At 38.8% G+C, this 24,015-nt stretch overlaps 1 protein-coding gene across 1 annotated transcript in view; it reads left to right on the top strand.

The window, feature by feature from the left end:
- The window catches only part of smg1 (SMG1 nonsense mediated mRNA decay associated PI3K related kinase), a 119,403-nt gene that overhangs the window by 6,919 nt on the left and 88,469 nt on the right, over positions 1-24,015 (top strand). Inside the window, 17 exon segments of the mRNA XM_062036999.1 lie at positions 1,670-1,822; positions 2,028-2,164; positions 2,250-2,308; positions 5,550-5,763; positions 10,242-10,367; positions 10,502-10,574; positions 10,777-10,874; positions 12,183-12,356; positions 12,598-12,819; positions 13,990-14,091; positions 14,767-15,057; positions 15,135-15,265; positions 17,842-18,003; positions 18,259-18,377; positions 18,479-18,566; positions 20,447-20,548; positions 20,965-21,105. Of these exon segments, the coding sequence (XP_061892983.1) occupies positions 1,670-1,822; positions 2,028-2,164; positions 2,250-2,308; positions 5,550-5,763; positions 10,242-10,367; positions 10,502-10,574; positions 10,777-10,874; positions 12,183-12,356; positions 12,598-12,819; positions 13,990-14,091; positions 14,767-15,057; positions 15,135-15,265; positions 17,842-18,003; positions 18,259-18,377; positions 18,479-18,566; positions 20,447-20,548; positions 20,965-21,105 (2,392 nt within the window).

Genomic DNA, 24,015 nt, shown 5'->3' with positions numbered 1-24,015 from the left:
ACTGTGCTGTTTTATGTGCTATGTGCACCAAATGTTCTACAAACATTTCACCACCAGAAAGGCCAGCATAGCTTCAACGGTGTTTGGAAAACCTAAGCCGACATCAGCGCCGCTAGAGAAGCTGCCACCAAAGCCAGCCGCAAAGAAAAGTGTGCACAAACTACAGTTAAATCAAAATTTACAAATGGTAGATACAAATAAGTTATCTTATCGGCCTTAAGAACTGGAAAGTTATCTGTATCGGCTTGAAAAAAACGGTGCGCTTCCCAACAATGACTGTGAGGGAGCAAAAAATAGTGTTCAATGAAGTTGAATTATGAGCACTTGAGAAAAATAGGATGATCAGTTACTCCATGTGACAAATTCACGGTTAAAGCACATATTGGGTGAAACTCACGTGCCAACAATGGGAAGTTTCACTCTGATTCCACATAAAGGTGTTACAAAAAAGATCAATTAGAATAATACATAATGTTGGATATAGAGAACATACAAACCCTTTATTTATTGAATCACAAATATTGAAATTCAACGATTTGGTGCATTTGCAAAAAGCTAAAATTACACTACCGTTCAAAAGTTTGGGGTCACCCAAACAATTTTGTGGAATAGCCTTCATTTTTAAGAACAAGAATAGACTGTCGAGTTTCAGATGAAAGTTCTCTTTTTCAGGCCATTTTGAGCGTTTAATTGACCCCACAAATGTGATGCTCCAGAAACTCAATCTGCTCAAAGGGAGGTCAGTTTTGTAGCTTCTGTAACGAGCTAAACTGTTTTCAGATGTGTGAACATGATTACACAAGGGTTTTCTAATCATCAATTATCCTTCTGAGCCAATGAGCAAACACATTGTACCATTAGAACACTGGAGTGATAGTTGCTGGAAATGGGCCTCTATACACCTATGTAGATATTGCACCAAAAACCAGACATTTGCAGCTACAATAGTCATTTACCACATTAGCAATGTATAGAGTGTATTTCTTTAAAGTTAAGACTACCTTAAAGTTATCTTCATTGAAAAGTACAGTGCTTTTCCTTAAAAAATAAGGACATTTCAATATGACCCCAAACTTTTGAACGGTAGTGTATGTACAAAGCAAACTATGACCTGCTACCTAAGAATGTACAACAATTCTTCTCAACAAAAAAGGAGAAATATAACATTAGAAGAAAATGTAACTTAAAACATTTGTATGCTTGTACAACACTTAAAACCTTTAGCATATCCATATGTGGAATTAAATTATGGAATGGATTAACCAAATAAATCAAACAAAGCAGCAATATGATTCAGTTTAAGAGACTGTTCAAACTACAAGTGTTCACAAAGTACACAGAACAATAATTATGATAAACACCCTTTTTTTTGTTTTGTTATTGTTTTGAGATAGATTATTTATGTATTTAATAATTGTTTACTTACTATGGTATATTATTTATTTATTCACTGTTCTGTTACAGAGAGTACGGAAATGGGATTAAATTGCTATGGTATGAAAAGGGGTAGGATTGAATAAGCTCAGCTTCTTCCTGTTCCTTTTCGGACGTGTTGTAATGAAACAACTGGAAATATGTGATGCTTTACATTGAATCCTATGCATGTTACAAATGAACTGAAACTGAACCGAACATTGCTTTATTCCGGCCTGTTTTATATGCTCATCAGGTGGACATGAAGCTGGTCAAGGTGTCAGTGATACTACTTTTGGTTGGAAGTCGCTGGGGCAAGAGTTGAGGCCAAATGACGTGACAACGGATTTGAACCCTTTTCAGCATGGAAACCGTGCTTTAGCTTCAAAGGACATGAGGAAATCGCAGGGTGAGCGCTCCTTAAAGTATTTAATCAAAGATGCAGTAGTATGTTTTTTAAAGCAGCATTAAAGTGACATAAAGCTTGTTCAAGTCAAGAAGTTATCGTTTAAATTTGTTACCTTAACTCTTTTGTCCGCTACAAGTAGTACCACGACTTGTTTAGCAACCAATGACAGTTTTTTTTGTCTTCGAATCTTGATGTTCTGTTGCAGACAGAGGGATGGCTCACTCAGATGAGTCTCGGTTGGCCAACCTCCTGCGCCGAGTCTCTAGGGAGGATGACCGTGACCGCAGGCTGACTACCCTCAAGCAGTTGAAGGAATTTATCAGCCACAGCGAAAACAAAGTGGTCAGTCAAAAACGCCATTCTTACCTAAAAAAACAAAAAAAGTGACTGAAAAATGCTAACTGTTTAACATTTTGTGCTCATACAGACATTGGTCAAACAATTGGACACCATCCTCAGCACCTTGAATGATATTTTGAATGAGAGGTAAGGAAAAGCTGTAATGTGACCCCTAATGGTCGTCTGGTTTTATTTATTAGTATTATTCATGTCCAAATCAATAAGACTGTAGTGCTGTCAGGTCAGGTGGCCTCATCAGTCAGCAAAATGTTCAATACACATATTTTGAATTGTTCCCGGCCGATTTTTTGGTAGCTGGACAAACTAATTTTAACTGTAGTGTTGACCAGTGTTTATCCTGTAAGAAAAAACACCAAAATATTGTGTAGTACTCTGAAACCTGCTTAAGTTGGCCCTGTTTATATCGACAGACCGTCCTATAGTCCAGTGGTTCTCAAATGGGGGTACGCGTACCCCTGGGGGTACTTGAAGGTATGCCAAGGGGTATGTGAGATTTTTTAAAAATATTCTAAAAATAGCAACAATTCAAAAATCCTTTATAAATATATTTATTGGATAATACTTCAACAAAATATGATTGTAAGTTCATAAACTGAACATCAAATCAAGTAGGCTATTCCATTCATTACAATGCAACAATGCAATATTCAGTGTTGGTAGCTAGATTTTTTGTGAACATGTTCCATAAATATTGATGTTAAAGATATATTTTTTTGTGAAGAAATGTTTAGAGTTAAGTTCATGAATCCAGATGGATCTCTATTACAATCCCCAAAGAGGGCACTTTAAGTTGATGATTATTTCTATGTGGAGAAATCTTTATTTTAATTGAATCACTTGTTTATTTCAACAAGTTTTTAGTTATTTTTATATATTTTTTTCCAAATAGTTCAAGAAAGACCACTACAAATGAGCAATATTTTGCACTGTTATACAATTTAATGAATCAGAAACTGATGACATAGTGCTGTATTTTACTTCTTTATCTCTTTTTTTCAACCAAAAATGCTTTGCTCTGATTAGGGGGTACTTGAATTAAAAAACAATTCACAGGGTGTACATCACTGAAAAAAGGTTGAGAACCACTGCTATAGTCCATCATGTACTCCTTATCAATAAAAAGTGCATGCTAAATCGACAAAACTGGTTGAATGCTTTCGTCAGCAAAAATTTGAGATCAGAAGGGGTAGAAAATGGATCTGTTTAAGTCGATGTGTTGTAGTTGGGGCTATGCGAATAATCAAAACTGACATTGAGAGCTTCTAACCAACGTAAAACTTCCGTGTTGATTATTTTGGCTTTCCCACCTTGCAATTCTCTCTCTACTAATACATCTCCTAAGAGTTCAGTTCAAAGACGGAGAATTTCAAGTTTTTGCAGCAAATTACAGGCATGGGAGATGTCCGCGAAAACCCGCGTTTGCAAACAATTTTCTCGTCAAAATATCCCTTCCGCGTTTTTTTAATGAAACATCAAAAACATACGATTATAAACATTTGTTGAACGCTCGCCTCATCCGCAGGTACTCGCTGTCCCTTTTGCCTAAACGCGGCACTGAAGAGGTTGTATTTTTTCACGTGAGTTTTGAACTGAAGTAAATGAAGTGGTGGGCCACCAAACCAAGAAGGCAACTGTGTAGCAAACAGAGGGTGAACTACAGTCATGGCCAAAAATATTGGCCCCCCTGCATTTCTGTCTGATAATGCACCACTTCTACCAAAAATTGTTGAAATTACAAATGCTTTGGTATTCACATGTTTATTTCTTTTGTTTGCATTGGAACAACACAAAAAAAAAATCAAAAAGCCAAATCTGATATTTTACACAGAACTCCAAAAATGGACTGGACAAAATGATTGGCACCTTTGATTGGCGGTATAGCTCGGTTGGTAGAGTGGCCGTGCCAGCAACTTCAAGGGTTGCAGGTTCAATTCCCGCTTCGGCCATCCTAGTCACTGCCGTTGTGTCCTTGAGCAAAACACTTTACCCACCTGCTCCCAGTGCCACCCACACTGGTTTAAAAATGTAACTTAGATATTGGGTTTCACAATGTAAAGCGCTTTGAGTCACTTGAGAAAAGCGCTATATAAATATAATTCACTCACTCACTCACACCTTTTCAAAATTGTAAGAAATAGTTGTATTCTAAGCATGTGATGCTCCTTTCATTTGTAATTAAAATCCTCACCTATAGCAAGTAACAGGTGCTGGCAATATAGAAATCACACTTGCAGCCAGTTAAAATGGAGAAAAGTTGACTCAACCTTTGTGTAGTGTGTACCACACTGAGCATGGAGAAAAGAAAGAAGAGCAAAGAGCTCTCAGAAGATTTGATAACCAAGATTGTGGAAAAGCATGGACAATCTCAAGACTACAATCTCATCTACAGAGATCTAAATGTTCCTGTGTCTACTGTGCGCAATGTCATCAAGAAGTTTAAAGCCCATGGCACTGTAGCTAACCTTCCTGGACGTGGAAAGAACAGACAAATTGATGAAAGACTGCAACGAAGGATTGTTAGAATTGTAGATAAAAAAAACCTTAATCCACAAGTTGAAAAGGATTTGCAAATCATTGTATTTTGTTTTTATTTATGATTTACTGTATTTTACGGACTATAAGTCGCAGTTTTTTTCATAGTTTGGCCGGGGGTGCGACTTATACTCAGGAGCAACTTATGTGTGAAATTATTAACACATTAGCGTAAAATATCAAATAATATTATTTAGCTCATTCACGTAAGAGACGAGACGTATAAGATTTCATGGGATTTAGCGATTAGGAGTGACAGATTGTTTGGTAAACGTATAGCATGTTCTATATGTTATAGTTATTTGAATGACTCTTACCATAATATGTTACGTTAACATACCAGGCACGTTCTCAGTTGGTTATTTATGCCTCATATAACGTACACTTATTCAGCCTGTTGTTCACTATTCTTTATTTATTTTAAATTGCCTTTCAAATGTCTATTCTTGGTGTTGGCTTTTATCAAATAAATTCCCCCCAAAAATGCGACTTATACTTATATTATATTTCTTTCATTATTATGCATTTTCGGCCGGTGCGACTTATACTCCGGAGCGACTTATACTCCGAAAAATACGGTACACAACGTGCCAACTTCACTGGTTTTGGGTTTAGTACTATTGATCACCCTCATTTAATATTCAAAATGCATTAAAAAAAAGTAAAACTTGTGTTCTTCATAAGGTTTGTAAATGATTCTCAAAAAAAGTGCAGTTCCCCTTTTAACTACCTGTTGCTCTACTGGATCTGAAATTAGAATGCAGTCTTTTTTTTTTTTTTTTGCAGTGAACTTATCCTCCTAACATGCAGGCTCCTCTCTTGTTGATTTTTATAGCAGTAAGCTGCTATGGGAGCTGCGTCAGGATGCAGCAGCCTGCCTCGGTCTGCTCTGCACTGTGCTCAGCTATGAGGCAGAGCGCATCTTCAAGTGGCTCTTCCTCAAGTTTACCTCAAGCAGTCGTGATGAGGTGAAGTTGTTGTACCTGGTGGCGACACAGCACGCTTTGGAGGCCGCCGGGGAGAGAAAGACCTTCTCTCAAGTCATGCAGGTAAACCACATTCATGGAATTTTCTCTCAACACTCACTTGGTTTTTTTGCACGCAATGGAATGAGTTTGCCAAAAGGCTTGTTATTGTATTTAAATTTAGGTGACACCTCAGGCTGTAAAACACCTGTTAATACAAATGTCGTTTATTATTTTTTATCTGTAAATTTATATGAAACATAGGCAATTAAACAGTTGAATACATGCCCAACATAAGTGTTTTATTGATAGTCTCCACAATGAAGTTACTGTAAAACTAAGCACACAAAAGAAAGCACATTGAAATACACATCAAGTGCACATACATGTCGGAATCCTGTTAAATCGATGATACAGTTTGGTATAAACCGGTGGTAAAAAAAAAAGCAATGGAACCATACAGGTTAAATGCAAGGCCATAAGACTCTTGAACGCATCAAAATAATCCCCTAAATTTCCCCCCCAAAATGGATGAACTCGCTGGACTATAAATACAATATAACTAACATCCATAAACATGGTTGCATATGCTGAAGTGCAATATATTTATCTGTACAGTAATCTATTTATATCTGCACCTTCTTTTGTAAATGCAAACACTCTGCACCTTATTGCTCTTTTATCCTGCACTACAACGAGCTAATGCAACATTTCGTTCTTATTTGTACTGTAAAGTTCAAATTTGAATGACAATAAAGTAAGTCTAAGTCTAAAGGTTGGCACTTGTGCCGATACAATGGCTAATGGTATTAGTTTATTTCCAACATGCATACAGTTAAATATATTTAAAGTTTTCCCTCTTCGAATGTATGGGAAACACTAAAATAGGTTTAGAACTACAAATTTACTTTTTTTTTACTGTTGGTAAACAAAACAAAGCTGCCTTCAAATGCTTTTTTACCATAGAAGGGCCCATAGCGGCACTTGCTGTGACACTCGGTGCCGCTCGTTGAGAAGAGCAATACGTGCTTTCATGTAAATCTGCAAAAAGTATCATCCTTAGGTTTGTTAGTTGTTTTTTAATTTTTAAGGTATCTCAAAGAGTCTGATTACTCAATAAAGTTACTAAGTTGTCAACACAGTTTTCTCCTGCTCCGTCTTCCTATTCTGTGGCTGACCGACTGTTTATACCGGTGCTGACAAATCTTATTTGCGACAGCCCAAATTTATTTTCAGTGGGCCTCCTGTGATAAATAAATTAATATATAGGAAACATTAGAATAAATAACTTGAGTGATTGCATTAATTAAATGGCTTGTCTTTATGAAGTGCTTAAATGTACATGTGATTGAGCAAGCATGCTGTGTGGATGAGCTTTGTTTAAATTAAGAAAAGTGGTTCTTGTTGTTAAAAACTGATACGCAGTGATTGCTTTATAGTCATTCTCGGACGCATGTGCAGGTGCATTTGTATGGGCCCATGGCCCCCCTCTTCCGGTTGTGCTAGAGAAGGAAAAGTAGTACCTTAAAGGCCTACTGAAAGCCACTACTACCGACCACGCAGTCTGATAGTTTATATATCAATGATGAAATCTTAACATTGCAACACATGCCAATACGGCCGGGTTAACTTATGAAGTGCAATTTTAAATTTCCCGCCACACTTCCGGTTAAAAACGTTTTATTATGCTGACGTATGCGTGTGACGTCATGAGGACAAGGGAAGTATTCGGAGCCCGGAGAATCCTATACAACAGGCTCTGTTTTCATTTCATAATTCCACAGTATTCTGGACATCTGTGTTGGTGAATCTTTTGCAATTTGTTTAATGAACAATGGAGGCTGCAAAGAAGAACGTTGTAGGTGGGATTGATCGGTGTATTAGCGGCTGGCTGTAGCAACACAACAAGGACTACTTAGCAGACACCTAGCCGATGCTAGCCGCCAAACCCACGGATGAAGTCCTTCGTTGCGCCGTCGATCGCTGGAACGCAGGTGAGCACGGCTGTTGATGGGCAGATGAGGGCTGGCTGGCGTAGGTGGAGCGCTAATTTTTTTACCATAGTTCTGTGAGGTCCGGTTGCTAAGTTGCTAAATTAGCCTTAGCGTCGTTAGCAACAGCATTGTTAAGCTTTACCAGGCTGAGAATTTTTAACCGTGTAGTTACATGTACATGGTTTAATAGTATTGTTGATCTTCTGTCTATCCTTCCAGTCAGGGGTTTATTTCTTTTGTTTGTATCTGCGTTTGAGAACGATGCTATCACGTTAGCTCAGTAGCTAAGTGTGTCACCGATGTATTGTCGTGGAGATAAAAGTCACTGTGAATGTCCATTTCGCGTGCTCGACTCTCATTTTCAAGAGGATATAGTATCCGAGGTGGTTTAAAATACAAATCCGTGATCCACAATAGAAAAAGGAGAGAGTGTGGAATCCAATGAGCCAGCTTGTACCTAAGATACGTCCATCACTGCCTCTCTAGTCCTTCACTCTAACGTTCCTCATCCACGAATCTTTCATCCTCGCTCAAATTAATGGGGTAATCGTCGCTTTGTCGCTCCGAATCTCTCGCTCCATTGTAAACAAAGGAAAATTGTGAGGAATATTACATCCTGTGACGTCACGCTACTTCCGGTACAGGCAAGGTTTTTTTTTATCAGCGAGCAAAAGTTGCGAACTTTATCGTCGATTTTCTCTACTAAATCCTTTCAGCAAAAATATGGCAATATCGCAAAATGATCAAGTATGACACATAGAATGGATCTGCTATTCCCGTTTAAATAAAAAAAAATCATTTCAGTAGGCCTTTAACTTACCTGCTTAATTGGTTCTGCGATGGAGCTTTAAACTCAAAACACTTGTATCTCAAATCGTCACCTTTACATTCACTTTCTTCCTTCCAATGTTTGGAAAACAAAGTTAGGTCCATCTTTATCTGTAAGCTAATGCCAGCGAGTAAGACCGGATGTTTTGGGTGGATCTTACAGGGTTCACTGTGGCAGTTAATAGTTAGGATGTTTTTTGTTTGCAGCTTAAAGCATAACAATTAGCCGAGAGACGGCTCAAATCTCAAACGCTCCTAGTTGGGGCACTCTTAAGTTGAAGTTCCACTGTACTAAGATTAAAGGCCTACTGAAATGAAATTTTCTTATTGAAACGGGGATAGCAGATCCGTTCTATGTGTCATACTTGATCATTTCGCAATATTGCCATATTTTTGCTGAAAGGATTTAGTAGAGAACGTCGACGATAAAGTTCGCAACTTTTGGTCGCTGATAAAAAAAGCCTTGCCTGTACAGGAAGTAGCGTGACGTCACAGGTTGAAAGGCTCCTCACATTTCCCCATTGTTTACACCAGCAGCGAGAGCGATTCAGACCGAGAAAGCGACGATTACCCCATTAATTTGAGTGAGGATGAAAGATTTGTGGATGAGGAACGTGAGAGTGAAGGACTAGAGTGCGGTGCAGGACGTATCTTTTTTCGCTCAGACCGTAAGTTAGGTACAAGGGCTCATTGGATTCCACACTTTCTCCTTTTTCTATTGTGGATCACGGATTTGTATTTTAAACCACCTCGGCTACTATATCCTCTTGAAAATGAGAGTCGAGAACGCGAAATGGACATTCACAGTGACTTTTATCTCCACGACAATACATCGGCGAAGCACTTTAGCTAACGTGAGAGCATCGTGCTTAAATGCAGATAGAAACAAAATAAATAAGCCCCTGACTGGAAGGATAGACAGAAGATCAACAATACTACCAAACACTGGACCTGTAACCACACGGTTAATGCTGTACCGCCTGGCGAAGCCTAGCAATGCTGTTGCTAAGGACGCCATTGAAGCTAACTTAGCTACGGGACCTCGACAGAGCTATGCTAAAAACTTTAGCTCTCCACCTACGCCAGCCCTCATCTGCTCATCAACACCCGTGCTCACCTGCGTTCCAGCGATCGACGGCGCGACGAAGGACTTCACCCGATCATCGATGCGGTCGGCGGCTAGCATCGGATAGCGCGTCTGCTATCCAACTCAAAGTCCTCCTGGTTGTGTTGCTGCAGCCGGCCGCTAATACACCGATCCCACCTACAGCTTTCTTCTTTGCAGTCTCCATTGTTAATTGAACAAATTGCAAAAGATTCACCAACACAGATGTCCAGAATACTGTGGAATTTTGAGATGAAAACAGAGCTGTTTTTATTGGATACAATGTGTCCGAATACTTCCGCTTCAACCATTGACGTCACGCGCAAACGTCATCATACATAGACGTTTTCAACCGGAAGTTTCCCGGGAAATTTAAAATTGCACTTTATAAGTTAACTCGGCCGTATTGGCATGTGTTGCAATGTTAAGATTTCATCATTGATATATAAACTATCAGACTGCGTGGTCGGCAGTAGTGGGTTTCAGTAAGCCTTTAACTAAGAGAATGTGTTAGTGGACTCACTTGATTGTTTTATTAAATGCAATAAACAAGCTCAGAGTCATGTGCATTGGTTGTCAATCTACCACTAACTGTATATGGATCAATTGTCCTGCCCTTTTGTGTTTGTTTACAGCTGGTAATGAGCAACCTCCAGTCCATCTTGGAGAGCGTGGACACACCAGAGCTGCTTTGTCAAAGTGTCAAATGTATTCTTCAGGTGGCTCGCAGCTTCCCGCATGTCTTCAGCACCAATTTTAGGGTGAGCTGATGCTGTTGCCTATGTCTGTGACACACAGAAACACCAAGTACTCACAATTCACTCTGATTGTGGCGCATGCAGACTTTATGTTAATATTGTCCTCCGCATCATTGAGTGGTACTTATGTTCTACAGGACACAGTGGATATTCTGGTGGGTTGGCACATTGACCACACTCAGAAGCAAGCACTCACTCAGCAGGTGTCAGGTCAGTGATTTTTCTTCACGCAATGTTTGAGGATTTTTACAATGTTGTTTCAACACAGTCAACTTCAAAGGGCATTTTGGTCATGTTTAAGCTGTTTTTGCTAATTGTGTGGCATTTGTACTGTATACAATACTTTGTGTTGTATTTGTGCTTTTTTGATGGATAGATAAAATATTACTGTCTTGCTGCTATGTGTTAACAGGCTGGTTACAGAGTCTGGAGCAATTCTGGGTGGCAGACTTGTCTTTTTCAACCACTCTGCTGGGACAGTTCTTGGAGGACATGGAAGCATACGCAGAGGTGAGGTTGAACATGAAGTGGATTGGCTGTATATGCACTGCTGTACGGTGCAACAAATTTACTCGTAAATGCGACTAAAAATAGACTATGTGACTTGGAGGGGAAAAAAACTATTGGGATTTCAACCCTTTAATCGCATTTTGCTTCCTAAAAGAAATCGATCAAAATTTGATCAAACTACCGTATTTTTCAGAGTATAAGTCGCACCGGTCGAAAATGCTTAATAAAGAAGGAAAAAAAACATAAGTCGCACTGGAGTATAAGTACCATTTTTGGGGGAAATGTATTTGATAAAACCCAACACCAAGAATAGACATTTGAAAGGCAATTTAAAATAAATAAAGAATAGTGAACAACAGGCTGAATAAGTGTACGTTATATGAGGCATAAATAACCAACTGACAACGTGCCTGGTATGTTAACGTAACATATTATGGTAAGAGTCATTCAAATAACTATAACATATAGAACATGCTATACGTTTACCAAACAATCTGTCACTCCTAATCGCTAAATCCCATGAAATCTTATACGTCTAGTCTCTTACGTGAATGAGCTAAATAATATTATTTGATATTTTACGGTAATGTGTTAATAATTTCACACATAAGTCGCTCCTGAGTATAAGTCGCACCCTCGGCCAAACTAGGAAAAAAACTGTGACTTATATTCCGAAAAATACGGTAGAGTAAAATGTTTGCCCACTTGTTTAGCATTTTTGAAATAAATTCATAACCAAATGAACAAGTGATTGACACAGAAGTAATCACTCGGTGTGCGCTGAGGGGTGCCCTGCTCCTCCTCGTTTACACATTCAGGCTGACTCAGGCTTTCCAACACGGGAGAAAGAAGATCTTAGTTGGGTTGTTTAGTTTTGAAAGAGTTTATGTATAGAAAGCTGCGAGTTAGTCGGTGGAATGCAAGTCTCAGTAGCGCCTATTTCGGCGCTAGAAGGTGGACCGCTGCTAATGGTTTACAAAGTTATGTTGATCTCTAGCTATAACCTACATAACCTTTTGCTAACGAGTAGGACCAGATGTTTTGGAGTGGATCTTACAGGGTTCACTGTGGTGTTCGCTATGCCAACTAGCGGCAGGGAAGTTCGAAACTCAAATTTGTGCTTGCAACCTAAAGCATAGCAATAAGCCAAGTGACAGCCAGTACCTCAAAATATTCGTAAGTTGAGATACCACTGTATTTTGAAAACTTGCAATTATGACTTTCTCAGAAAGTGTAAATGTTGCCATAACTTTTGAAAAAAAAAAAAAAGTGTGTCCATGCAGTATTTTGACTCTTTTCTCTTTTTAGGATCTGAGCCATGTCATGTCAGGCGAGGCACCAGATGAAGACATCCCGCCTCCTGCGGTGTCTCTGCCAAAGCTGGCAGCTCTGTTGAGAGTGTTTAGTACAGTGGTTCGCAGTATCGGAGAGCTATTCAACCCCATCAGAGGACCACCTATCACTGAAGTCTATGTCAATGATGTAAGACTGGCACACAGGGAATCTATTTTCAAAATCCGAACCTATCAAGTCAATGTGGAAGATTTTAGATTACTTGAAATGTGGATTCAAAATGTATTTATTTGTATTCATAATGTTATGGTTCAAAGTATTGTCACAGATGGCCCAAAAAAATGAATATTAAACGAAAACCTTATTTCCTTATTGAATTCACCAGCAAATCAACTGTATTTTGACCCGGGCTTTCCTGTGCTACTTTTAGGTTCTCAACCGGGTTCTGAACTGTGTGACTGCAGCCAAGCAGGTTCAGTTCTCTGAGGCAGTTCTAACTGCTGCAAACGAGTGTCTGGGTGTCTTGCTGGCCAGCATGGAGCCCTGTGGTAAACTGATGGAGGCCGTCCTGGCCTATGGCCTGGACCAGCTAGGCAACTGCCGGGGTTGTGGTTCTGACTACAACCTGGCAGTGCTCAGCCTTCTCATTCTGGTATGGTCACCTTTTATTAAAGATTAGGTATCAAATTCCTTGATCGATTAATCTGAAAAATAAATTAGCAAGTCATGTTTAATTATCCTTTTTTTTTTTTTTGACGGCTTATACTGTTTTTTCTGAACTATAAGCCGCCGATATATACCAGTACGTTCTAAAATGAGATGTTTACACGGGAAGATTTTGTAAATGTTTATTTGCATACATTAATTGTTTCTAAACAGTGCCCGTAACATAGCAACACAAAACAAAAGTAATTGATGGTTTTCTTCATTCTTTATGAGATGAATAAGATTTTCTCCTTTTTTTTAATAAGGTTCAAGATGTTTATCAGGCTTTTTCTTCCTTGTACTTTGTAGACACTTTGATTTTGAACAGTTTCTTAAAATGGATCATTTTAGTACATTGTTTGATTTCTTTGCTTAATCCATTCCATAATTTGGCCTCAAGTGAAGAAAAATCCCTAGATTAACCGGACCTTTATATAAACCGCAGGCTTCAGAGCTTGGAACAAAAAGTAGCGGCTTATGGTCCGAAAATACGGTAATTCTACGTATTAAAGTTTTTTCAAAATATAATTCTAATTTTAAAAAAAATGTTTACAGTTAAATGATTGTTATTAATGTTGTGTGTGGAATAAGGCTGGCACATTAAAAGTAAAAAAAGAGTGAAGCGTGATGTAGAATTACATAAATTGCCATATAACTGCTAATTTACTTTAAACCAAGATGCTGCTGTATAGGATTGCTCAACAAAGTTTTGTTGTGTTGTAAATACAATGTCAATAAAGCACCTATCCTATCCGCCCCTTGAGAAAAATGAGCATTTCAGCTTCAGTACATACCGTATTGTATGTATCCCAGTGACAGTCACACAGACATAACTGAGACCTTATTTGTTTCATTAACATTGCCTTTATTTGCTTTTATTTTTTGTATTTCTAGTATGTGCATAAGGTATCACAATACCGTCTGTACAACTTTGTTTGTACCCTTCCTCTTTCAGTTTGTTCAGGGATCAAACGAGCTTGGTCTAAATTATTTGCACCCTCTGTTAATTGTAGAAAAAAACACGAGAATGTAACTTTACAACATAACTTAATTGACACAAAACCATGGAGCAATCAAGATGCACATATATCAATTTTGCGTACATTCTATGTTTTAGATTGTGGAACAAATCAACACAAAGCTACCTGCCTCCTTTGTGGAAAAACTTTTGGCACCGGACTCTCAGCTGCTGGAATTGCGCTTCCATCGAGAGAAAGAGGTTTGTAACCATGTGTTAATTAATATAAAAAATGTTTGCGAGCCCTGCAACCCAATACTATTAGCAGTATGTGATAATGCATCAGATTTCTATAGACTTAGTCTTTATTTTGTTGGAAGTCCTACATCGGCTGAATGGTTTTACTTGTCACTGGCCCCATGTACTCAAGAACTACAGTACAGGCCAAAAGTTTGGACACACCTTCTCCTCATTCAATGCAATTTTTTCTTTATTTTCATGACTATTTACATTGTAGATTGTCACTGAAGGCATAAATACCATGAACAGCCCCAAAATATTCTTCCTTGCCATCCTGCAGCTCATAGTATAGGTTGTTTTTAACCATGACAGTATAAACAACCTACCGGTACTCCATGTGTAGACAAAGATGATAATCTCATGCCGCTCCAGTAACACTATTATATATTTATAATATCCCACTGGGTAGTTTATAGTCGTGTCTGCTGCCATCTCCTCAACAAAGATTTTGTGTTTGCAGAACTCAGTTAAGTTTGTGTACGCAGTCACAAAGCCAATTATTTAAAAAAAATGTACTAGCCATGTTACTGAAACCGTTGTTTTCTTCTACGGTATGTATACAGTGTTGTACACAATTTGATGATGCCTTTTGGGATACAGTTTAGTTTTCTCATAATTTATGTGCGCGCGCTGCAGGTGACGTCAGCTGTACATGGAGTGTACCGAGCACTCCTGAGTCTGAAAAACATTCCAACACTTGAGGCAGCTTATAAAATGGTATTGGGTGAGATGACATGTGCCCTGGTGAGCATTCTGGCTACCTTGGAGCCAACTTGTGGGGCCCTGCCACTCAGTAGCCCCTGCCTCAACATCCAGCACCCGGCTTTCACTTCAGTCACCGTCACTCCAGAGAAAGCACAGATTATCCTCATTTTCAACCTCAGCACTCTCACCACCATTGGAAACACCAAGAACTCTCTCATTGGCGTAAGTGGCACGACTGTGATTTATCAATCTATATATTTTTTCCTTCTTACTGATGTTATTGTGTTGTACCTGTTCAGATGTGGGCATTGTCTCCCACGGTCTTTGCCCTGCTCAGTCACAATCTGCTACTGGTGCACTCAGAGTTGGCCGTCTACTACCCTGCCATCCAGTATGCTGTGCTTTACACCCTCTACTCCCACTGCACAAGGTAATAGTCAAACTAGAGCACCACAAGTCATTACAGGTCAGGGGCCGTACTTATCAAGCTTCTTAGAGTGCCATTTTACACTTAAGTCCTGAGAATTTGCGAAATTTAGTCCTACTCTCAAACTTAAGAATAAAAGCTTTTTATCAACGTTCTTAAGTCTAAGAATCACTCCTACTCTCCACGATATTTAAGAGACCTTCAGAGGTGTCTTAAGTGGTTAGGAGTTGCCAGCAGGGGATGGCACTGAGGCGAGAGAGACGTGCGCGAACGTTCAGGGAACGGAACAATGTTGTTGTTTTTTTTTGATGACGAGCAGCTGATCAAACGGTATCGTTTAGACAGAGCGGGTATTATTTTTGTCACAGATTTAATACTTTTCGATTCTTTGTTGATTTCTGCATGTGGCTGCAGTGGGCTAGTATATATAGAGCCACCCACACCAGTTTCAAATTAGTTGCCTAATTAATGAATTGGAAAGAAAATGTTATGACAGTAGCGTATGTGTGTGGCCGTGAGGTGAGTGACGTCAGTGAGTGTGTGGGCGATAGAAGAGAGGGAGCGGTAGCGTGAGTGCCGGCGGGGACTAGTTTGTTTTGTATTATTTTGTAGTTTATTGTCAAAATATACACTTCCATTGTCCACTTAAATATTTCCAAGATATTTCTTTATTCTTAGACAACGGATTCCCTTCCGTGATTGGTAATTTCTATGGACACAGAAATGACGTCACCTAAAATTCCGTTTACGGCACATAGTAATGTCGTAATTCAGCTCTGAGTGTGACACTTAAGATTCAGTCCTACACTTCGCTGAAAGTGTGAGTAAGACGCTTGATAACTAACTTTTAAGTGCAGCTTTCAGCGAATAATTTATTTACTCTTAAGTCAACTCTTAGCAGACTTCTTAGGAGTAATTCTAAGAAGCTTGATAAGTACGGCCCCAGACCTGCATATTAACCATGCTAACATTGTTATTGTAGCAGCTAACCAAGAGGAACTACTTTTCTGGCCGAGTAACACACCACCTTGCTCAAAGCACCTCATCCTCCGTTAGCTACAAAAGCTGCTATTGCTGCTGAATCCCCCTTTACTTTGCAAAAGTTAAAGGGGAAGTGCACTTTTTGGGGAATTTTGTTTATCACAATCCCTATGCAAGACAAGAACACATTTTTCTCTTTTCTGTGCATTCTTAATTGTGAATCACTGCTAGTGATGCTCCATTTACTTGCTGTGACCTGCATATAATAACCAAGCTGAAGCAACACTGTTATTAGGAGTGTGGGGAAAATTGATTCGAATCGCGATTCGCACGTTGTGCGATTCAGAATCGATTCTCATTTTTAAAAAATCGTTTTTTTTTTTGTTTAAATTATTTTTTTTTTTTTTAAATTAATCAATCCAACAAAACAATACACAGCAATACCATAACAATGCAATCCAATTCCAAAACCAAACCTGACCCAGCAACACTCAGAACTGCAATAAACAGAGCAATTGAGAGGAGACACAAACACGACACAGAACAAACCAAAAGTAGTGAAACAAAAATGCGACCAGTAAGTGACTTTTTCGTCATTTTTGGGCGAGCTAAGTCATTTGTGTGCGCCGGGAAAGACGCAGCGCTCCAGCAGTAGTGGATACTTCATCACAACATCCGGTTTCGGTGAGCTAAGTTTTTCCCATGGCCGAATTTTCGGTGCATCACTAGTCAGTAGTGCCCAAATAATAAGTTATATAAAATATATGAAAACATATTTTGATTCCCAAGAAAACTAGTGATGGTTGAAGGACCGGAAATGACGCTCTAGCGTATTTGCTTACATTAAGTTAAAGTTAAAGTACCAATGATTGTCACACACACACTAGGTGTGGTGAAATTTGTCCTCTGCATTTGACCCATCCCCTTGTTCACCCCCTGGGAGGTGAGGGGAGCAGTGGGCAACAGCGGTGCCGTGCCCAGGAATCATTTTTGGTGATTGTGGTGACATGTTTCGTACATTACGTACGTTGTTTAAGTAAGTGAGTTAAAAAATAAATCTAACGTAGATCCACGTTGCTTCTACTTAATAGCCATAAAGTTATTAGAATCCACCCAAATATATTACACTGTATATATTTCTATACATATGATTCATACATTACTTACATTTGTTTTCACATAAAAAAGCCCACTTATTTTAAAGGTGTGGCGCCTTTTAATTTATTTTGTAGTAGTAGTAGTAGTAGTAGCAACTTTCTTGTTCATTTACGGAATCCGGTTAACTTCCTTTTTCTCTTTATTGAACTGCGCATGCAAGTGACGTCGAGGCGACATTGGGGCCTGTGCACGTTTACACTGGAGTCTGATAAAGATCACATTTTACTTGCAGTGTAAACAGTCCGCTGGAAACAATTAAGTTTGGGCCACTTTGACCTGCAGTGTAAACATAGTCAGTAAGAGGCATATTACAGGGCTAAAAGTATCACAAATACATTTTTTATGGCTTTTAATGGGTGCATCCATGTGATCTATTGTTTATGTATACTGTATATGATTGTATTTCTTTCTAACTGGCCCTTTCTCTTTGTGTCTATCAGACATGACCATTTCATCTCATCCAGTTTGTCTTCATCGTCTCCTTCCCTGTTTGATGGTGCAGTCATCAGCACTGTCACAACAGCCACCAAGAAGCATTTTAGCACTCTACTCAATCTTCTGGGGAATCTGCTAGGGAAGGAGCATCTCTACGCCGAAGCCAGGTTTTCTCTTCTCTCTGTTTTTCTCTTTGTTTTTGAACACACGCAAACATAAAAGCTGCAAATATTACACAAGCTTTGTGGGTCAGATGTTCACATGCCCATATTTAGTTGTGCTTTTACGGTTCAAATGATTGATTGAGAACTCCAAATTGCTATGACGCTCATTACTGTGATAAGTGTGTAAAACTGTGACCACAACTGTAGTAGGGAAGTGTGAGAATGGCACACATAGAACTTGGTGTGTTGATGTATCAGGAGGCTGCTGCTGACGTGGGCTCAAGAAATCTCACTGCTGATGAAAAAATCAGACACCTACAGTCCTCTTTTCTCCTTGCCCTCGTTCACCAAATTCTGCAGGGGCCTGCTATCTAACGGTGAGCCCAACCTGTTCAAAGAGTCCGCTGTCCTTTTTGTAGGCTGACACATTTATTACATTAAAAAATGACTATTTTCTTTCTGCTGTCTCGCCCATTAGCTCTGAATGAAGACCAGGGTATATGCCTTCAAACCTGCAACAGCTTACTCACCCTCTCTTCGTCATTATCCTCGGAGATTCTGCAGAGGTACACTCCAGTTACACACACACCCATGAAGTGCATTCAGGAATTTAATAGAAATACATTAATAAAGTTGTTGGGTAGCTATTTTTTACTACTGTATTATGTTAAATGCAGTGGACCAACTGGTCAGTTAAAAAAACAGTTGACTCCTGGAGATACTCTACTTTCTAGTTTCATATTTCCAGCTTTGGGGGAAGGCATGGCTTATGATTATCGACATGCACACAGGCGACCATATAGAGACAAATTAAATAAGGTAATATAAATCTACTGTGTTTAGTTTTTATTGAAATCATTTCCCATACACTAATTTAATTTTGGGGTCTGCCTTGGATAATTTTGGACGGCCACAAAAAGATTTGGCGTCTTTTTTTTGTTTTCTTTTGCTTTCTGCTCACCCTCGCTCACAAAAGCATTATAAAAGGTTTGTATGAGTGGCTTGTGGTTACAACTCCAAACAGTAGATGGCATCGATGCTCTGCGTAGTCGGCTTACTTAGAGCTGCTGTTTGCAATTGTAACAGTACAGGCCAAAAGTTTGGACACACCTTCTCATTTCAATGCGTTTTCTTTATTTTCTTGACTATTTACATTGTAGATTGTCACTGAAGGCATCACAACTATATCACCTGTGAAGTGAAAACCCTTTCAGGGGACCACCTCTTGAAGCTCATCGAGAGAATGCCAAGAGTGTGCAAAACAGTAATCAGAGCAAAGGGTGGCTATTTTGAAGAAACTAGAATATAAAACATGTTTTCAGTTATTTCCCCTTTTTTTGTTAAGTACATAACTCCACATATGTTCATTTATAATTTTGATGCCTTCAGTGAAAAACTACAATGTAAATAGTCATGAAAATAAAGAAAACATTGAATAAGAAGGTGTGTCCAAACCTTTGGCCTGTACTGTAAAGTAAATGCCCCTCCTATTGCACACTAATGAGGAAAAAGGACGCCAAGTCGCAGGAGTGGTGTTTTGGAGGGATTTACAACCATAACACTCAAACTTCAGCTGACTAGTATCTCAACAACAATTAGCTGCAATTAGGGCAATTACCATATTTTTCGGACTATAAGTCGCAGTTTTTTTCATAGTTTGGCCGGGGGTGCGACTTATACTCAGGAGCGACTTATGTGTGAAATGATTAACACATTACCGTAAAATATCAAATATTATTATTTAGCTCATTCACGTAAGAGACTAGACATATAAGATTTCATGGGATTTAGCGATTAGGAGTGACAGATTGTTTGGTAAACGTATAGCATGTTCTATATGTTATAGTTATTTGAATGACTCTTACCATAATATGTTACGTTAACATACCAGGCACGTTCTCAGTTGGTTATTTATGCCTCATATAACGTACACTTATTCAGCCTGTTGTTCACTATTCTTTTTTTTATTTTAAATTGCCTTTCAAATGTCTCATCTTGGTGTTGGGTTTTATCAAATAAATTTCCCCAAAAAATGCGACTTATACTCCAGTGCGACTTATGTTTTTTTCCTTCTTTATTATGCATTTTCGGCCGGTGCGACTTATAGTCCGAAAAATACGGTACACACAATGGCTGTTTAGTTTCGCTGCAGTAGAACAACCCACTCTATGCTCGCCGATTGAAGTCAATGGACGCTCACCCTTAACACTGTTTAAATGCACTGTGATGCTTTGAGAAGTAATGACAAAGAAGTCAGCTGTCACGAACATAGCTGATACTGAACAAAAGTTGAATGCTTTCTAGCGCATATTTAGTCAATAAAATGTAAACACAAAAGGACTTATTTGACCACTTATTATGTTTTTTTTTACATTTTAGGGAAAGCCAAGCTTCTCTTGTTATCCGACTCCTCTCCTAAATTAAGATTCTGTTGTGTTTGTGTTAGATGTGTGGATGTGTGCAGAGTGCAGCTGGTCCACTCGGCAGTGAAAGTGAGGCAGGCGTACAGCAAGCTGCTTAGGACAATTCCCCTGGATGTTTCTCTAAGGTACGACACTATTTCAAGGGCATCTTAAAATCTGTTTTATGTTTGAGGTTTTGATTGTCACAACTAAAAATGCTACACCACAAACTATAGTGATGGAGGTTTGTTTAGTAAAAAAACAACAAAATTGCATCAGGGAAAGTTCATCAAACATTGTAACATTTATAAGGTTAGCCCAAATTTGTCTTATCATAGCAATGTGTATTGATTTGAGCTTTTTAATAACGGAAAACTGTTGTACGACTGTAATTGCCCGTCACAACAACTAATTTGTTTTTGTTCTGTTTCCCCATAATGCACAAAGCAGGGTTTTATTGTTAACATTCTTGTCATTTTATCCGGAGAAATAATCTCCTTGAATCAATTATTTGCAAAATGTCAACGCTGCATGCTTGTTTCACATTTATTTTCTTGTTCAGTAACCACAGCCATCCAGAGATCACCCAGATCTCAATGGCCATCCGCCACCACATGAGCCGAGCACCAAGCAGCACCTTTCACCCCCAAGACTTCAGTGACCTCATCAGCTTCATCTTGTACGGCACCCTGCACCGTGGAGGGTATGTCCTTTTTAAAGCAGTGTTTCCTAGCCTTTTTTTGAGCCAAAACACATTTTACTTCTGAAAAATCTCAAAGCACACCACTAAAATAAAATGTTGTACCAATGGCAACATATACACAGGTTATAATTAGGCCCAGACGATAAATGGATTTTATCAATAAATTAAAGTTTTTTGTTGTAGATGATTTCAAAAATTTAAAATCAATGTTTTTTCTCCGACATATATTTTGCCCCCCGGAGCTTCCGTATCTTAGACTTAGACTTAGACAAACTTTAATGATCCACAAGGGAAATTGTTCAACACAGTAGCTCAGCTACAATGATGGAAAGTGTAAGGATGGAAAGGACAATGCAGGTATAAATAGACTAATATAGCGATAAAAAATCTAACATATCGAACTTCCGCCCTCACCCTTACTTCCAAAGCGCATATTCACACTTTAAGCAAAATATGGTTGTTGCTAATTAGAACGAGAGCGAGACGTTTGTTCCGGAGCGGAGGAAAGAAAAGTGTTGTCAGTGGTTTATATTTGCGGCACCAGACGTGGAACAAATGACCGCACGCTGAAAAGTTAGTTTAAAAAAAAAAGGAAGCCGCACAACAAACTTAGTCTTGCATCTGAAAACGAAGCATGGAGCCGAGTGGGATGAACTGCACTAGGCGAACAAAAAACTCCAGCTAAAAAGCAACTTAGTGTGGTGGAATCGTTTACACAAGTTACCATTTATTATGAGAAAGGAGCATAATGCAGAAAGCGATCACTAAAGCAGTCGCTCTGTGCATCGCCAAGAAGTGGTGCACATACAGTGGAAAAGCCTGCGTTTATCCACTTACCGTATTTTTTAGATTATAAATCGCAGTTTTTTTCATAGTTTGGCCGGGGGTACGACTTTACTCTGGAGCGATTTATGTGTGAAATTATTAACACATTACCGTAAAATATCAAATAATATTATTTATCTCATTCACGTAAGAGACTAGACGTACCGATAGAAGAGGAAGCGGTGCATTGTCTACCTTTGGAGTTGGCAGAGTTATTTAGAAGCGACACAGAGGAAGAAGATTTCATGGGATTTAGCGATTAGGAGTGACAGATTGTTTGGTAAACGTATAGCATGTTCTATATGTTATAGTTATTTGAATGACTCTTTACCATAATATGTTACGTTAACATACCAGGCACGTTCTCAGTTGGTTATTTATGCCTCATATAACGTACACTTATTCAGCCTGTTGTTCAAGGCAAAGCAACTTTATTTGTATAGCGCTTTTCATACACAAGGCAGACTCAAAGTGCTTCACAGACAACAAAGTGAAATGAAAGAAAATAAAAGCAAAATTAAAATGCAGACAATAAAAATAAAAACAGTGCAGACGTTAAAAGTTAAAAGATTAAAAGATTTAGCTGAAAGCTAAGGTGAACATAAAAGTCTTCAGTCTAGTTTTAAAAGTAGTGAGAGTTGGGGAGAGTCTGACATCTTCAGGAAGTTTATTCCAGCTATTTGTTGCATAGTGACTGAATGATGCTCTCCCTTGATTTGAGTTTACTCTTGGAACCGCTAACAGATTGGTCTCAGAAGATCTTAGTGATCTAGAGGGCTTATATAGTGGGAGCATATCAGTGATATACTTGGGCCCTAGACCATGTAGTGATTTATATGTGAGCAGGAGGATTTTGAAATCAATTCTCTGATGTACAGGGAGCCAATGTAAGGATTTAAGAATCGGTGTAATGTGCTCACATTTTTTGGTCTTTGTTAGAACTCTAGCAGCAGCGTTCTGAACAAGCTGTAGCTGCCTGACAGTTTTTTTGGGAAGACCTGCAAGTAGACCATTACAATAGTCTAGCCTACTGGTAATAAAGGCATGTACAAGTTTTTCAAAGTCTTGAGCTGACATGAGCCCTCTAAGTCTTTTTACATTTTTGAGGTGATAGTAGGCCGATTTTGTTACTGATTTGATGTGACTGTCGAAATGTAAATCAGAATCTAAAATAACCCCAAGATTTCTGGCTTTGTTTGAGGTTTTCAGGGACAGTGATTGAAGGTGTTGGATGACTTTAAACCTTTCTTTTTTAGCACCAAAAACAATTATCTCAGTTTTATCTTCATTTAGTTGTAGGAAATGTTGGCACATCCAGTGTTTGACTTGCTCAATGCACTGGCACAGAAGATCTATGGGGCGATAGTCATTTGGTGATAGCGCTACATAGATTTGGGTGTCATCGGCATAGCAATGATGGTCAATGTTATTATTTTGCATGATTTGTCCTAGTGGGAGCATATAGATGTTAAATAAAGTCGACCCCAAGATTGAACCTTGGGGGACTCCACACGTTACGTTGGTTGGTTCTGATACAAAGTCACCAATGGAAACAAAATAGTTCCTATCTTGTAGATATGACTTGAACCAGCTTAAAACTGTGCCTGAGATCCCCACCCAGTTTTCCAACCTGTCCAAAAGTATTGAGTGGTCGACAGTGTCAAATGCACCACTGAGGTCCAAAAGCATTAATACTGAAGTTTTGCCAGAGTCTGTGTTTAGACGGATGTCATTTATAACTTTAAGAAGGGCCGTCTCTGTGCTATGAAGAGGTCGAAATCCTGACTGGAAGTTGTTGTGGCAGCCAGTAGAAGCCAATTATTATTTATTTATTTTAAATTGCCTTTCAAATGTTTATTCTTGGTGTTGGATTTTATCAAATAAATTTCCCTAAAAAATGCGACTTATACTCCAGTGCGACTTATGTTTTTTTTTCCTTCTTTATTATGCATTTTTGGCTGGTGCGACTTATACTCCGGAGCGATTTATAATCCGAAAAATACGGTAGTATAACTATAGTCATCTTAGTGTTTTACTTGATTATTTATTTGCCTACAATGAGCAATACAGAAATATAATCCATCA

This window comes from Entelurus aequoreus, linkage group LG25 (assembly GCF_033978785.1).
Source record: "Entelurus aequoreus isolate RoL-2023_Sb linkage group LG25, RoL_Eaeq_v1.1, whole genome shotgun sequence".
In the NCBI taxonomy this organism is placed as follows: Eukaryota; Metazoa; Chordata; class Actinopteri; order Syngnathiformes; family Syngnathidae; genus Entelurus; species Entelurus aequoreus.
The sequence above is the reverse complement of the archived record's forward strand: the minus strand, read 5'-3'. Positions and strand labels throughout refer to the sequence as shown.